This window comes from Astatotilapia calliptera, chromosome 12, assembly GCF_964374335.1.
Source record: "Astatotilapia calliptera chromosome 12, fAstCal68.1, whole genome shotgun sequence".
Classification (NCBI taxonomy): Eukaryota; Metazoa; Chordata; class Actinopteri; order Cichliformes; family Cichlidae; genus Astatotilapia; species Astatotilapia calliptera.
Genome location: NC_137433.1, coordinates 23,253,311 through 23,267,541, shown reverse-complemented (window position 1 = coordinate 23,267,541; position 14,231 = coordinate 23,253,311). Strand labels below are relative to the sequence as shown.

General features: G+C 38.2%; 1 protein-coding gene across 2 annotated transcripts in view; it reads right to left on the bottom strand.

The window, feature by feature from the left end:
• Positions 1–4,232: 4,232 nt before the first annotated feature.
• Positions 4,233–14,231, bottom strand: part of unc5ca (unc-5 netrin receptor Ca) — a 180,015-nt gene continuing 170,016 nt past the window's right edge. For both annotated transcript variants that reach the window (XM_026187526.2, XM_026187527.2), the window contains 5 exons: positions 12,083–12,316; positions 10,389–10,538; positions 9,985–10,149; positions 6,735–6,913; positions 4,233–4,633 (listed from right to left, as the gene is read on the bottom strand). In XM_026187526.2, the coding sequence (XP_026043311.1) occupies positions 4,471–4,633; positions 6,735–6,913; positions 9,985–10,149; positions 10,389–10,538; positions 12,083–12,316 (891 nt within the window). In that variant the 3' untranslated portion in view covers positions 4,233–4,470. The remainder of the gene's footprint in view (positions 4,634–6,734; positions 6,914–9,984; positions 10,150–10,388; positions 10,539–12,082; positions 12,317–14,231) is intronic.

The window sequence follows — 14,231 nt, the reverse complement described above, 5'->3', positions numbered from 1 at the left end:
CCAAAATATTAAATGGTAAATGGCTTGTATTTATATAGCGCTTTACTAGTCCCTAAGGACCCCAAAGCGCTTTACATATCCAGTCATCCACCCATTCACACACACATTCACACACTGGTGATGGCAAGCTACATTGTAGCCACAGCCACCCTGGGGCGCACTTAAACCACAAGAAGTTAACTTGTTGACTTTATGAAATTTTTAGTTCCTACTTACAAGCCGCCCTTATACATGTACATTAGTGTTAAACTATTTCAGTATAATAAACCAGTTCTGTTGAACGCAAATGGCACTTTGGCACTGATCAAGTCAGTTTCTATTAGGCAAGTTCCTCCATTAACTCAAACTCTCACATAGAAACATTCCACTGTTGGGAAACTTCATGATGACATATTTCTCCAGGTAAAAAGTTATCACAGTTAGGGGCCTTGTTAGATCATCCACAGTGGTGTGCTGTCACGACATCAGTGATTTCTCTGACTGGCTTATTTTATTTTATTTTTTAGCTTTTATAATTCCTCAGTTTCCATTTCCATTTCCTTCAGAGGTCACTGAATTTCAATCTTGCTCTTGTCAACAAAACGACAGCGTTTTTCTTGTGGATGGAGGTTTTGGTGTGGCAGATTTGTTGTGATATACAGTAAATGCCCTTTCTTTCCTCTTGGGTGTTGTGCCTTATTTGATCTGTATCTGCTGTAGTTGTCCGTGAGAGAAAGTCGTGTTTTTATTCAGTAAAAGGTTGAACATTCCCCCCCCCAATAAAGTGTTTCACTCATCCAAATGGCTGATGTTCAATTTGTGATAACTGAGTGAGGTGAATACTAACAAGTCATTGCCTCTTACTGTTAAGACACGCGCTCCATATTTTCTTTGTTGGAAAAAAAAAAGAAAAAAGCAGCATGCCTCATTACAACCCACTGGTGCTGCTGAGCACACAGCATGTTAAATAGTGACACCATAAGGATTTTCCGTTTCAATTTCCTCCCCTTCAGGCTTCTTTATCCCACAAATTATTGAGTCTGGAGCATGTAAATGTGAATTTCACAGAAATCATAAGAAAAATAAGTATCGGAAATGAAAAATATCTTTTTTCATGCGCTACAAATCGGATTTCTGACCAAGTTGGGATATTACACGCAAGTAAAAGTTGTGTTGAAATAAGCCACCAAATGCAGCACAGGTTTTCAGCATTGCTTATAAATATAATTTATTAATTGTCTTAAAAATTCTTTCTTACACTTTGTACAGAGAACAATTAGAGGAGATAGAGAGGCAAGCATTCAGCAAGATTGAGCAAGACTCATGAAGCGTGCCAGAACTAGCTAAAATGGACCAACACTATCCCACACTAATCAAATCAAATCACTCCCGATAGTAAAACCAGGAGTGCACGTACAAGGACAGCTCTAGATAAAGACTTCTATCATGATAACCAATGCCAAGTTTGCATAGTAGACACTGCTTTTACAAAAAGGAACAAAAGAAAAACTTAAATTAAAAAAAATCAAACATACAAACTATTAACTGTACTGCTTTTTCATTTTCAGAAATTTGCCAAATATAGCTGACAGTACACAACTGTACACACTGGAAATAGAAAATATTATATATTTTTTTTTACATACTTAGATATCTTAATACTACTTTCTTCATTTTCACATCATGAAGGATCATCTCCTGGAGGCCTACACGTGCTCTCCTCATGAAAACCTCCCTTGTCTCGCTTTTGCTTTTTTAACAGAAAATCGATTCTTCTGGTAAACTGTACACTTCAAATCTGAGGTGGAGCTATGCTATTTTCTCTTTTTTTTAAACAATTCCTAATGTCGTAGTTCAAAAAAATAGATGTTGTATGACTGAATTCAGCCTTTAAAGTTGTCAGTGATGTCGATGATCAAATTGTATAAAAGAGGCATTGTCATGACCTTTGGGTTCATGTTTGTTTCAGCTGATGACTAAAATATTTTAGGCTTTTATCCTCATAAGGTTTCCCATCCCTTTTACTTCCTCACATATGACATCACCAATTACATTTGAAAACATCCACTCTGTCAGTTAACCGTACACCTTTCCTGCTGTGAGCTACGCAAAATCAAACCGCGCGTACTTTTACAGCTGGTTTTACACTGATACAAGAGGTCTGAATCTTAAAGTCGCACATATTTGAACAACTGTACAAAGAAAGGAAAATCTTTGTGAAAAATCAATATCTCAAGGTTTCCTCCTGAGCGGGCAGCTATAAGATAAAATCTCTCATGACCCAAGGTAAATACTTGACCTTTTGTACCAGTGTTAAACTTGACCTCTGCCTCCCTTTTTGTCTCCTCTACATACCTGATGTTCAGTTTCATATGGCGTCTCTCCATAATTCAAAACGGAAATACCTAACTCCAGTTTTTGAATTTTTCCCCTCTCAGGGCCAATTGTAATTATGCAAGTTGTTCTGCAAACACAAATATATTACACTTCATGTTACATAACTCCCTTTATATGATTTTTACCTGTAAATTGTAACTTTGTCATAGATACACCATGACTGGAATGTTAGCTGCTAAGTAACTGATGCAGATTCCCCTCATAAATGTCACACATATAAACACAATAAAGCTGGCAAAAAAAAGTTTATGTAAATAATAATGAACAATGAACAAAAATACGTGGTAATAAAAGCTCTTTAGAATGAACATAATGATAAGCATGTATTTACACAATCAAAATAAAATAAAAATGAAAACACTTAAAATGCTCTTATTTATCAAAGGCCACTGGATGGTGCTAGTGACCAGCAAAGTCATGGCGACGATCACAAATGAAATGCCACATGTGGCCTGATGGCAGATAACACAACTGAAGGAAACTTGAATATAATTGATTAAAATCGGTATATTAGTAGTAGATGAGCTGCATTTAATTCACTGTCATATAATTCCTGCAATCAAATCAAGTTATGTTTTCCACCCCCCCATTTTTTTATTTATTTTTTCGCTTTGTCCGTCTGTCCAGAAAGAAGCCCCAACAGTCTAAAATAGACACTTCTGGGTTGGAGGTTGTGGTCAACTGCTGGTTGTTAAGTAATAGAGAAGCAGCATTAGTGCAGATTATGTTGAGACTCTCAGTGGTTTGAGATGCACTTGTAGTTTTGAGTTTGCCGTTCCTGTTTTTCCTGTCTGGATCGTGTTTTTTTTAATGTATTTATTTATTTATTTTAAAAATGTGAAAAAGCAATGATAAAATAAAAACAAAATAAAAGTCTTAGATGCTTTACTGCAATGTACTGTGCATGATGATGAGCTTTACCTAATAATCATTATATGATTATCATACATGAAATCTTGAAATCTTACCATAAAAAAGATTATTAAAAAAAATAAGAAGTTATTCTTGCATCCTTCAGCAGCATAATTATCTTTGGACTGGCTTTTTGAATTAAAAAAAGAAGAAAAGAACATTAGAGGCATTGGAAGCAAGTCAAATTGCTTTTGTGTTCATTTTTCTCTGACCTGAAAGATTTTGATGGTATTTTTGAAAAAAGCCTTAATCTTAATCAACATCCAATTGGAACCATCTTTATGATAATAACCCAAAGGGGACAGTTGTTGTTGTCTCGGGCTTGTTTCTGGTCAGGACCCTTGATTGACAGTCACTTTGTACTCATTCTTGTATCAGGAAATGATCCACACATATGGACAGCAGAATTCATAGAGCGTTCCCTAAGAAACGATATAAAGACGACAAACTGTACTGGCAAACACGTACAGCCGAGGCTCACAAGAGAGGACTCACTTCTTTATCCCCCTCTCTCATTATCTGTTTTCCGTTCAGATGATCACCTGCCATCGCTTCCATCATTTTATGTTTATGTCCTCCCTCTCTTTTGTAATCAGTTTAGCTTCGCTCTGTGTTTGCGCCCATCTTTCTTAAGAGTCTCTAACTCACTCTCTCCGTTTCCTCACTCTACCTTCTCCCACTCTTCTGTAATCAGTTTACCTTCTTTCCCCTTATGATTCTGTTCCATTCCTACAGAGGTTTCCAAGGTCAGTACCTCTCTGCTGCTTCTTGTTCTTTGCTTCTCCTTGTTCAATATTAAAGTAACAACAAGAGAACAACCGGTGTTACTATGGACAAGCTTTTTTTTTTTTTTTTTTTTTTTTTAGGCGTGTGTATGTTTTTCTGTGTTCCTGATAGATAGGTAGGGTTATCTCTCTTTCAGTCACATACGACACTGCAACATTTCGCAAATACACATACAAAGATACATAGATAGTTCCAGCACACAGCAGTTAAGGTGCCTCTCCTATCTGTTACCATGTCGGCATGATTACCATGGTATTTAATCGGTGCTCAGTCACCACAGTGGCAACTTTTCTGTTGCTAATTGGTTTGTTGCCCTCGCTGCAGGATCAACCATCGACACTTCACGCGTAATCATCTCCAGACCTCTACCATTGTCATGGTAACTGCAGTGTTTCGTCAATGTTCCGCTGTCATGGAGGCAAGGCTACTGTCGTGGCGACCCATTTCTTCCAGCACAGTGGCCAGTTCATTTAGGTCTCCATCAGGGAAATGTTGGGCCTCCCAGAGATCCAGGATTACGCCTGTTGGACTGGACTTGGTGGCAAAGTAGTTCAGGTATCTGAAATGAACATTAAGGAGTGAGGGGGTGAGTGACAAAGCATAGATAAGTCAATATTATGCAACAGACAAAGATGAATTCCGATTCCAAATTATTTTTAAAAGATTAAATTGGAATATTTGAAATTTGCTCTCTGAAAAGCATGGGCAGTGAATGACTCAGCAGTGTGACGTGAATGGCTTTATTGTCTAATCGCTAAGACAGATTTCATCCAAAACTTTAAAAGATGTGTCAGGGAGGGTTTCAAATACACTTGCTGGACACTCAGTACAGACAGGTTGACCCTCCTCATTGAGAAAGCACACATAAGATGTGGAGAAAGTAAAACAAGCCTATGTTATCTAATGTGATGTTAATGTCATTATGAATTTTGATATTTAGACAGAGGTAAAATAAATAAATAAATAAAATATGGAACGACCATTTTTCTCTAGCTGAACCATTTTCCATGATTCACATTGTGAATGCATAATATGTAATGATTGATGCTGATTATTTTATCCGCCCATGTGGGATGTGTGATGAAAAAAAAAGCTTTTGAATGTGAAATTCTAAGTGCATAACATATAATATAAAACATTCTGAAACTTCTATTTAACAAGGTGATGAATTATTTCCCTCTTCAAGACTTGAGACTATCGCACAATAAAGCAGCACAGACAGAAGAACTTACTATAAAGAAATACACTTTATCGGGTCCTCTATAGTATACCATTTGCTATTAGCTGTGGTGTAAGGAAGCATAAATGAAATTTGACAGGTTAATTTCCTTTTTTTTGGACATTTTTATTACCTATGTTCGCTTCAAAATATTTTAGACAAATGTGGGGGAAGAAAATGTTATTGCATTAGAACTAAACCGTGGCGAGTCAAAGTACACAGTGGCTGCAGAGGAAAAGTCTGAGACATCTGTGACAAAAATCTCAATTTCTTCTTTAAAGTGCAAAAGCCAGAGATTGAGCTTCACGGGGTAAAACCGAAGCTTTTTGTTCTTCTGTAAATCCTGTGATTGTACTGTTGGCATACTCTGGCGAGCTTTGGTGCTGTTTAAATGCAACCACAAACATCCCTTCATCCCCATACTCCTCATTTTAATCGGTTTCTCTCCTTATAGACTTTCTTAATTTTTCACAGTTCTCTCGTTCAAAACGTCTAATAAATAAATTCCTATTACTTTCTCTCCAACTTTGTTTCCCTTTGTTTCATGTTCTGCGTCAGACTCCATCTGCCTGCAGTATGCGATAAGGAGTATCCTGCTGTTAAATGAACTCGACAGCTAAGATTGGCCTTTTCTTTTTTGTGTGAGTTTCCAGCATTTGTTTTAAAGCCATTTCACTGCATTGGATCAAAACTCCTAAACTTTCTGAGTGTTTCTGCGTGTGCCAGAGTGGGTACATTTGAGGTCTCATCATTTATATATACATGAAAAGGTTATGTAAGGAATAAGGACTGTGACCGCAGATCGTGAGTAACACTAAGAAGTAAAATGGAAATGACGTAGCAGCCACTAGAGCAGAGGGGAGAGAAGATGATACCCCTTTGTTAGACCTTTTCATCGTGGTCCTTTTGAAGAGTACCTTTTTAAGTGGAAATGTGGAAGTAAACAACAATTTGGCTAGCTTTTTCGCCCACTGATGAGGAATATTTGGTGCCCACATCAACACACTGCTTCATGAGCTGGCTGCCTGCTGGGACAATGATGTGCACTTGTGCCCAATTATCCTCTCAATATCTGGCTATGCTTCGGTAGCTGCTGGTAAACGAACCTCCAGTCTAAATCATTAGGACACACATCTGCACACAGAGTTTCTGCGGATGTTACCTGTGAGTTAAATCCAAAGAGGAAATGTCCTTTTAATTTACTAATCAGGAGTCCAGCAGTGCTGCTTTGCCCAAGAGAGATTCTGAAGAGATGCAGTTTCAAAATACTGAAAGGTGTTCAAGGACTTGATCAGTTAATTTCTACTGAAGTGCAACAAGTAATTCTCTGTGATTTTCTTCTGGTGAAGAGATGAAACAGGCTATTATTAAGCCTGAATGAGGACTCAAATCAAGTAAAACAACTAAGAGAAGCATCCATAAAACAAATGCCAAGTGTCACCTGTCAAGGTTGAGTTTGTGGGCCAGCATCCTCCAGTCATTGCCTCTGGTCTGTGGTGCATCCAGGCTTCCACACAACTTCTGTCTGATGGATAAAGGAATCCGAAAGGCGTTGGGCCCCACTAAAGTTGTAATGTTACTGGCAGGGTCCATCAGGGATGTGTCTATACAGTGGACCTCCTGAAAAGACAGAAAGAAACTGGTCAGTTGTTATTTTAAAGGCTCACTCTCTCTCTTTGTTTGTGTAATTCCAGCAAGCTTGAAAGTCAATGTTTGGTATGGCCACCGTTATTCTTCAACAGATTTTGAAGTCTCTTATGCAAGCTTTCTTGTAATTTCTTTAAGTAGTCTTCAAGAATAGTTTTCCTGGCATTCTGAAGAAGATTCAAAGCTCTTCTTTGGATGTTGGCTGTCTTTTGTTCCAGTCAAGATGTTTTAGCCATGCTGCTTCAATAATGTTGAGGTCCGAGCTCTGAAGAGGCCAGTCCATAAGTGACAGAGTCTCTATCCAGGTATGCTTTCAGTGTATTGGCAGGGCATTTGGGATCAATCTCATGCTGAAAAATGAAGCCAATCAGATGCTTTCCACTTGATACTGCATAGAGGGTCAATCAATGTCTGATGGTACTCTTCTGTTTTCAGTTTTGATAAGATCCCCGACATTGCTAGTTGTAGCACTAGTTGCACATGCTGATGATGATCTGAAGCAAAGATTTAAAATTTGCTTTCACCACTACATAAAACCCATGATGAGACTGTTTCAGTGAACAGCAGGGGAATCAACTGGGAAGACAGATGCATCTCTCAGGTCCTGTGTGTCCTATTTGTTGTTGTTTTTTTTTTGGCCTACCACTTCTTTTGTTCTTTACTTTCCTCAGTTTTTTTTTGGACAAACTGTACATCATCGAGTCACACCACATTTTCAGGTAATAGTTTTTTTGCGAATCACCTTATCGGTGCATAAATACCATTTTCTGCCTGTTAAACTGGTTGGCATTTTTCAGAGTTTAAACAAATGAAATGAGGGAAATGAGTTGTTGTGACAGGCTGATAGTGACAAAGTGCCTAAAGATACAATTCAAAATTGTTTTTTACTAATTTGTCTGTTATGTCTAGTCACAACACTGCTTCTTCCCCTGATGCCTGTTTGGGCTTGAATAAAGCCTGGAGATGTTGCTCTGCCTCCTTGGAAGCAAACAGAAAAAAAATGGTGGCTCAAGACTTTTGCACAAAAATTATTCATTAAGAGAAATGTTGTTGTATCCCCAGACTCATACAGTACATCTTTTGCAATAGCGACACAGGATGGGGATGGTTCTATAGACGAAAATGTGCATTTATGTAAGAACCATCATATTTCTAGTTCACCCACATCTCTGCCTGGCTGTCTCTATTTGCTGCTTGCCTTTGGTGTGACCAATTACATTTGGTGTCTCCTAAGTAATGCAAGAGTGTAACAAACACAAAAATCTGCTCCCGAGCACTCTCTCCTCTCAATGTCAATCCCTGTCTCTTTTCTAAACCTTCATCCCATTAATCTGCCACTCCTGGGTTGAAAGGAGGCAGCAGCCTAATGAATGTTGCTTGGCAGAGGGAAACAACAACAGCCACTGTTGATGTGAATGATTACTATTTACTGCATCTACTTAGCCTCAATTTATGGCAGAAAGCTCTCTGCTGCTGGAGACGGAATGACTGATGCAACGGGACATCTCTGTTGAAATAATGCTTTAAATCTGCTTTGCTTTTCATTGTTTAACATTGTTGAGGATCTACAACATTTTGCTTAATGTGCAGCACACACAAACAGACATGGAGTTAAAGTACTTAGATGTTTAGCTCAAGCTGTCAAATGTGACCCAGGTTAGATCAAAGCAGTTATGTAATGGCTTATTTCAAATGGACCGCAACCTAAAATTTTAAATCTGTTGCAATAGCACACAGTTGCCACAAAATCAAATCCACTGTGCAAATTTACATAAACAGTGTCATTGTCCAAATACTTGCAGACCTAACTATATCAATTAGTTTTCTTGCAAAACTAAAGCACAGAACTGCCAAGCAGAAACTGTGACTTTTAGACTTTTCAAATTAGATCACAAAGTTGATTATAATTATATATTTTTAATGATTTTTAAAAAAGAAACTGTCAAATATTCATTTCAGTATTGCTCTAGAAGTCAGCTATCAGCTGGGTATAGTATGGACTGGATGATTTAAAAGTGATGCAAGGGTGGTTGATAGATGTGTGGCTGCTTCTGCGAATCTAGGCAGTATTGCCTTTATAAATGGAGAAATATGACTATTCTTTCATCATTTGATGTTTAAATATTCTTTACACTATGGTGTCATTTTCATTAACCTCAAAGAAATGTCTTTTCTGGGTTACACTCATTTACAATGTTGTGCTCAGCAAGTACTGCTGAGGAACACTGAACATGTGGAACTCTTCCCGCTATTCCAAAGTACTTTAGCAAATAGTAAAAGAAAAATAAGAGAAACATCCATTCTTCTAAGCCACTTTACCTTACCTACAAAAAAAGAGAAAACATTTTTTAAAGTACAGTGCTATTTCCCTGACCACCATGGGAGAATTTGAAGCCGTTACATTTAAAAAGAATGGACTGACCTCCAACCAAAGCCATTCACACACAGACACGCATACATTCAGTGACTTCATGGTAAAATGGCCTAGCAAAATCAAAGAGGAGCTATTCAACTTGTGTTGTGTGACCTCTAACCCTAGTATGAATGATTGAACAGAGTCACAGAACCATAGCAGAAACCCTGACTGTCTGACAGACAGTGAAAAAACTTAGTGACTTTAGGACCTTTTGTACAAGAATGTAGAAGTTAGGAAGCAAGGATGTAGAAAGAAATGTCTCTCTCTCTGTATTACTCATTCAGCATGTTTCAGCATGTATTAGTTTATTCCATCCCTGGCCAGTGGGAGTTAATGTTGCTGTCTGCAGCTATCTTGCACATGCAAGCAGTATAAACTGTGTTATAGCGCTTTTGATGTATGTAAATGTTAAATTAAATGAAGCACTTTCTTCAAGCGATGCACACACAGACACACTACAACATAAACCCATGATACATCCGGGGCAATTTTAAGGTTTAGTATCTTGCCCAGGTAGCCTACCCTGCGGCATGCAGATTGTAGGAAATGGGGATCGAACCAACAACATTCTGATTAGTGGACAGCACACAGTCGCCCCCAATATATATGTAAATTTCTACAAGCTTACCTCCTCCAATGTGTTGCTGAGCTGAAAGATCTGTCCTTCTCCTTCTACCTGCCGTACACACAGTTTGCAGCTGATTTCTGTGGTGGCTGGACTTAATCTCTCCAGGGTGAAGGTACAGTGAAGAGTTCTCTGACTGCCACTCCAAACCTGGTAGAACGGGATCTCCTACAACATGCACAAATGTAGAAAATAAATACACGTTTTTTCAAAAATCTTTTTTCCAGGTAAATGCACCAGTACTACTGTTTTCCAGAATTTAACAATAAAAACATAACTTTAGCATCTGAAATGTGGACTTTTCTCCACATTTGTAAATTTTGTGACCATTTGAGGTCAGAAATGATTTTGGTGCCTGTATAGAATTGTTACATTTCAAAGTGCATCTACATGTGCATCCTTCTTACCTGATATTTTGCAATGAGTTTGCTCTTCCAATGTGCGCTTGGCACGTCATGGATGGACAGCCTCAGATTATGTGTGCTGTCCTTAAAGTTCAGCGTCTTTGGCTCATCCAGAAGCTTTCCTCCCATCTGGGTCTCCATCTGAAGAACCTCCTACACAAAACCCCACATAAAGAAATAACAACTTTATATTTACTCTCCAGGTTTCCCTCTGCTTCATCTCACTCACTGGACCATTTTCATACATTAGAGAATGTATAAGACCTTTGATTTAATTTGCAAAATTACTGCACATAAGGCACCATAAAACATCTAAAATGCATTAAAGATTTAATGAGATATCATCACACATCTCCATGCTTGTATGTCCTGATTTTAAGCAAAGCTTTGCTTTGCTAAACGCACTGAACTGAAAAGACACATTAAGAGGCTCAATAAAACCCTTGATTAATAATGCCCCACCAGTCAATGTACTGCTGTTTTGAGATATGAGGAAATGAAGCATATCTTTAATGCAATATGGTAAAATTAAATTACTTCTATTGGCATTAAAAGATGACTTCAATGTATCATATTGCTTACACTCTGGGCTTTAATACACTAAAAGAATAAACCTATTACAAATGATTACATTTTCGTCTTTTATGATGGTTGTTGCATCTAGTTTTAAATTCAGCAATAAAGCCTGTCTAGCTTCAAAGGATGAGAAAGGACAACCTCACTCCAGATCTAAAGGTGAAGCAAAGTACTTATTGTGGATTGTTTGTTGCAACGCACTGTGTTTGATTTCAATATAAAAATGACACACTCCATTCATTGTTTAGCCAATTGTGCAGGGAAGAAAACACTACGAAAGTACCAAAGTTATTTTTTATTTTGTGGGGATTTTTACTGACCCTAATAAAAAAGACATCTGTATGTATTTTTGGGTAAGTTCACACCAAGAGAATACTACAGAATTATATCTGAGCCATATTAATTGGCTCTTGAAAATACACACAGAAGCACTCGTTTATACTAAGTTATCCGTTTGAATTTTGATGCCTCCTACAACCTTTTCAAAATAATCAATTCCTCTAGCCAGCCTATCAATTATACTAAACAAAGTCCTCATCATTGGAAAAGAAAAGCACACCCCTGAACTCTCAATTAGAGCTACAATTGCTTGTTTGAACTGGTAAAACTAAGTGTTTTTTTATGTTTGTGCAAGAGTGTGCATGGCTGTGTGCCACTGACACTTGACTTAACATTGCATGCATAAATTACCACTGTTAATCTACCATATCAGATGGTCCCTCCAGTGCTTTGAATTTGTTTGAATTCAGCAGCACTGCTGCTTTGACATTGCTTGACCCTGTGTTGTTTACTCCTTCTTAGCTCATTTCCAGAAGACAAGAGGTGCAGAAGCTTCTATTTACGACTCTGTGAAGCCCTTTCTGTTCAAATGCTTATATATACATTTCTTTTCAAATGTAAATTATCATGAAAGCATTTTAGTATGGGTAGTCCAAGAGAGAGCTAAATCTCTCACAGCACTAATAAATGCAGCAACACTTTTAGCCGATAGTATCAAATGCCTTCGGTGTTATTCAAGGCACTGGGGGTGAATACATACTCTATTTATCTAATATGTCTATTAAAACACAAGTGGAAAAAATACTACTTGGCTTGGGATTTATTTAGCTTCAATTCTTTACCTTGAGTGCATCTTGCGTATCATCCAGACAATAGACCCTGATGTGATAGTCCAAAGTTGTGCAGGAAACGGGCCCAAAAACAGCCAGCTTGAGCCTCTTGGCAGCTGCTTTGCCAATTGACTGGCCCACCAGGCAGTACGTCCCCAGTGTCTCTGTCAGAATGTGGCATGCCTCTGAGTCCATCTGCACATAGCAGGGGGTGGTGAAGTTTTCCTCTCCCACTACAACCACATCCTTCAGGAACCAGATACAAAAAAAAGGAGAAAATGTTTTTTATACACAGTACCATTTTGTGCCTATGACGGGTGACTGTGAATGCAATGTTGGAAGTTCTTTAACACAGTACTGTTGAAATACCATGTGAGCCTTTACTCATCTCAATCAAAAAGTTCTTTCATTTAAGAAAGGCCACCTTTTAAATTAAATCCACGATAGGTGCTGTTGTCAAATTAAACTTAACACTTGCTCAATCTGTTTCATATTAAAACTGCTCCAGACATTCATAGCCATAATTTCCTTTCTCATCTGAAGAGCTTTTTTAAAATTTTTCTTAGCAAAACGGTAGATGTAATCAGCATTAAACCTGAGATAAATGTCACAGTAGGATCACGTTGAGCAAAACTGCGTGACAACAGTGTTTGGCTTAAAACAACATATGTGATCAATATAGAGCAGAGTATTGTTAAAGAGACCATGAAAATGTAGATTATTTGCAAAGTGAATTTACAAAGTGAGCCATGGTCTGGTTAATCTTGTTTTCCTACCTTTTTTTTTTTTTTTTTAGGGCTGTCCTTCGTTTGGTCATACAGACCACTATTGTTAAAAGCTGGCTGTTATTTGAGTACAGGCTTTATTTGAGAATTTACGGGCATTAAGCCACATCCTGTCTGTTAACATAACCTGACAGCACCTGCATTTGGAAGCTTTTCCACTAATGCAAACAGCCCATAAGTAAGCAAGGTTGCGGTTTATTTCAAATGCATTCCGCTCCTATAAACAGGTTTGTTTGCCGTTTTTGTTTTTATGCAAATTGAGTTAAGAGGTTTTCTTAACTCTAGAGGATTTTTAAAAGGTAAAAAAAGCACAGTTATTATTGTTGAGTTGTTACTTGCAAAAAGACAGTATGTGATGCACTGCTTGTAGTTTAACAACAAAAAAAGAAGGTTTTTCCAACACGCATGAATATAATACGGAATATAAATCTTTTTTAGCACACTGTAAGTGTATTTGCTGTATATACTTATAGAAGTACATCAGTGTGTACTTCGGGAGAATGATGAGACTTGGTTAAAGAGGTTGTCTGTGAAGTGTGTCCAATCCCGCTGTGGGATATCTGCTGGCTGTAGCTCATATCGTTTCTACAGTTCCCTGTCGCAGTCTGAGTTATGGTAAACCCATGCGTTTCTCTTGGTTAACGGAGGATGCACAGGCTATCTGTGTTCTTATTATGTGACCACTGGATCCGCAATTAGTTGTGCAGATATCCATGTTTGCTTGTGTGACTCCGTTAACGTGTGATACAAATATTGAGTATTGAATCACAGTTCATGCGGGGTTGTGTTCCTACAGATGAGCTGAATCAATACAAAGAGGTCAGGAAGCAGTATGGTAGGAATCTGTTATTACTGGTAATCACAACTGTGGCTGCTCCCCCCTGATATGAGGGGAATTCAATTACCTTTCCTCTCACTCTTTTGGGGAAAACTTTGTGATGGGAAATGGATGTTCTACTGCAATAAAAGAAAAACAAATCGACTTCCTGATGAAATTCCACTTTTCATTTTTCTTGTTTTTTTTTTTTTAACCACTCTGCACCGAGCCTCTCCTCTGAATCTCTCTCACTCTCACTCTCACACACACACACACACACACACACACACACACACACACACACACACACACACACACACACACACACACACACACACACAGTCTTATGCATGGCTAATTGTGCAAAGACATTGTGTTGAGCTGTGATAAGCAACAGAAGACAGCATACGGGCGCCTTGTAGACACAGTGATGCTGCAAGACAGTCTTATCACCCACACCCACACACAAGGATGCACACATGCGCACGCACACATGTGCACACACACAGACACACGCAGTAGATTGCTGAGGTAGAGACTTCATGCTGAGAGACACGGG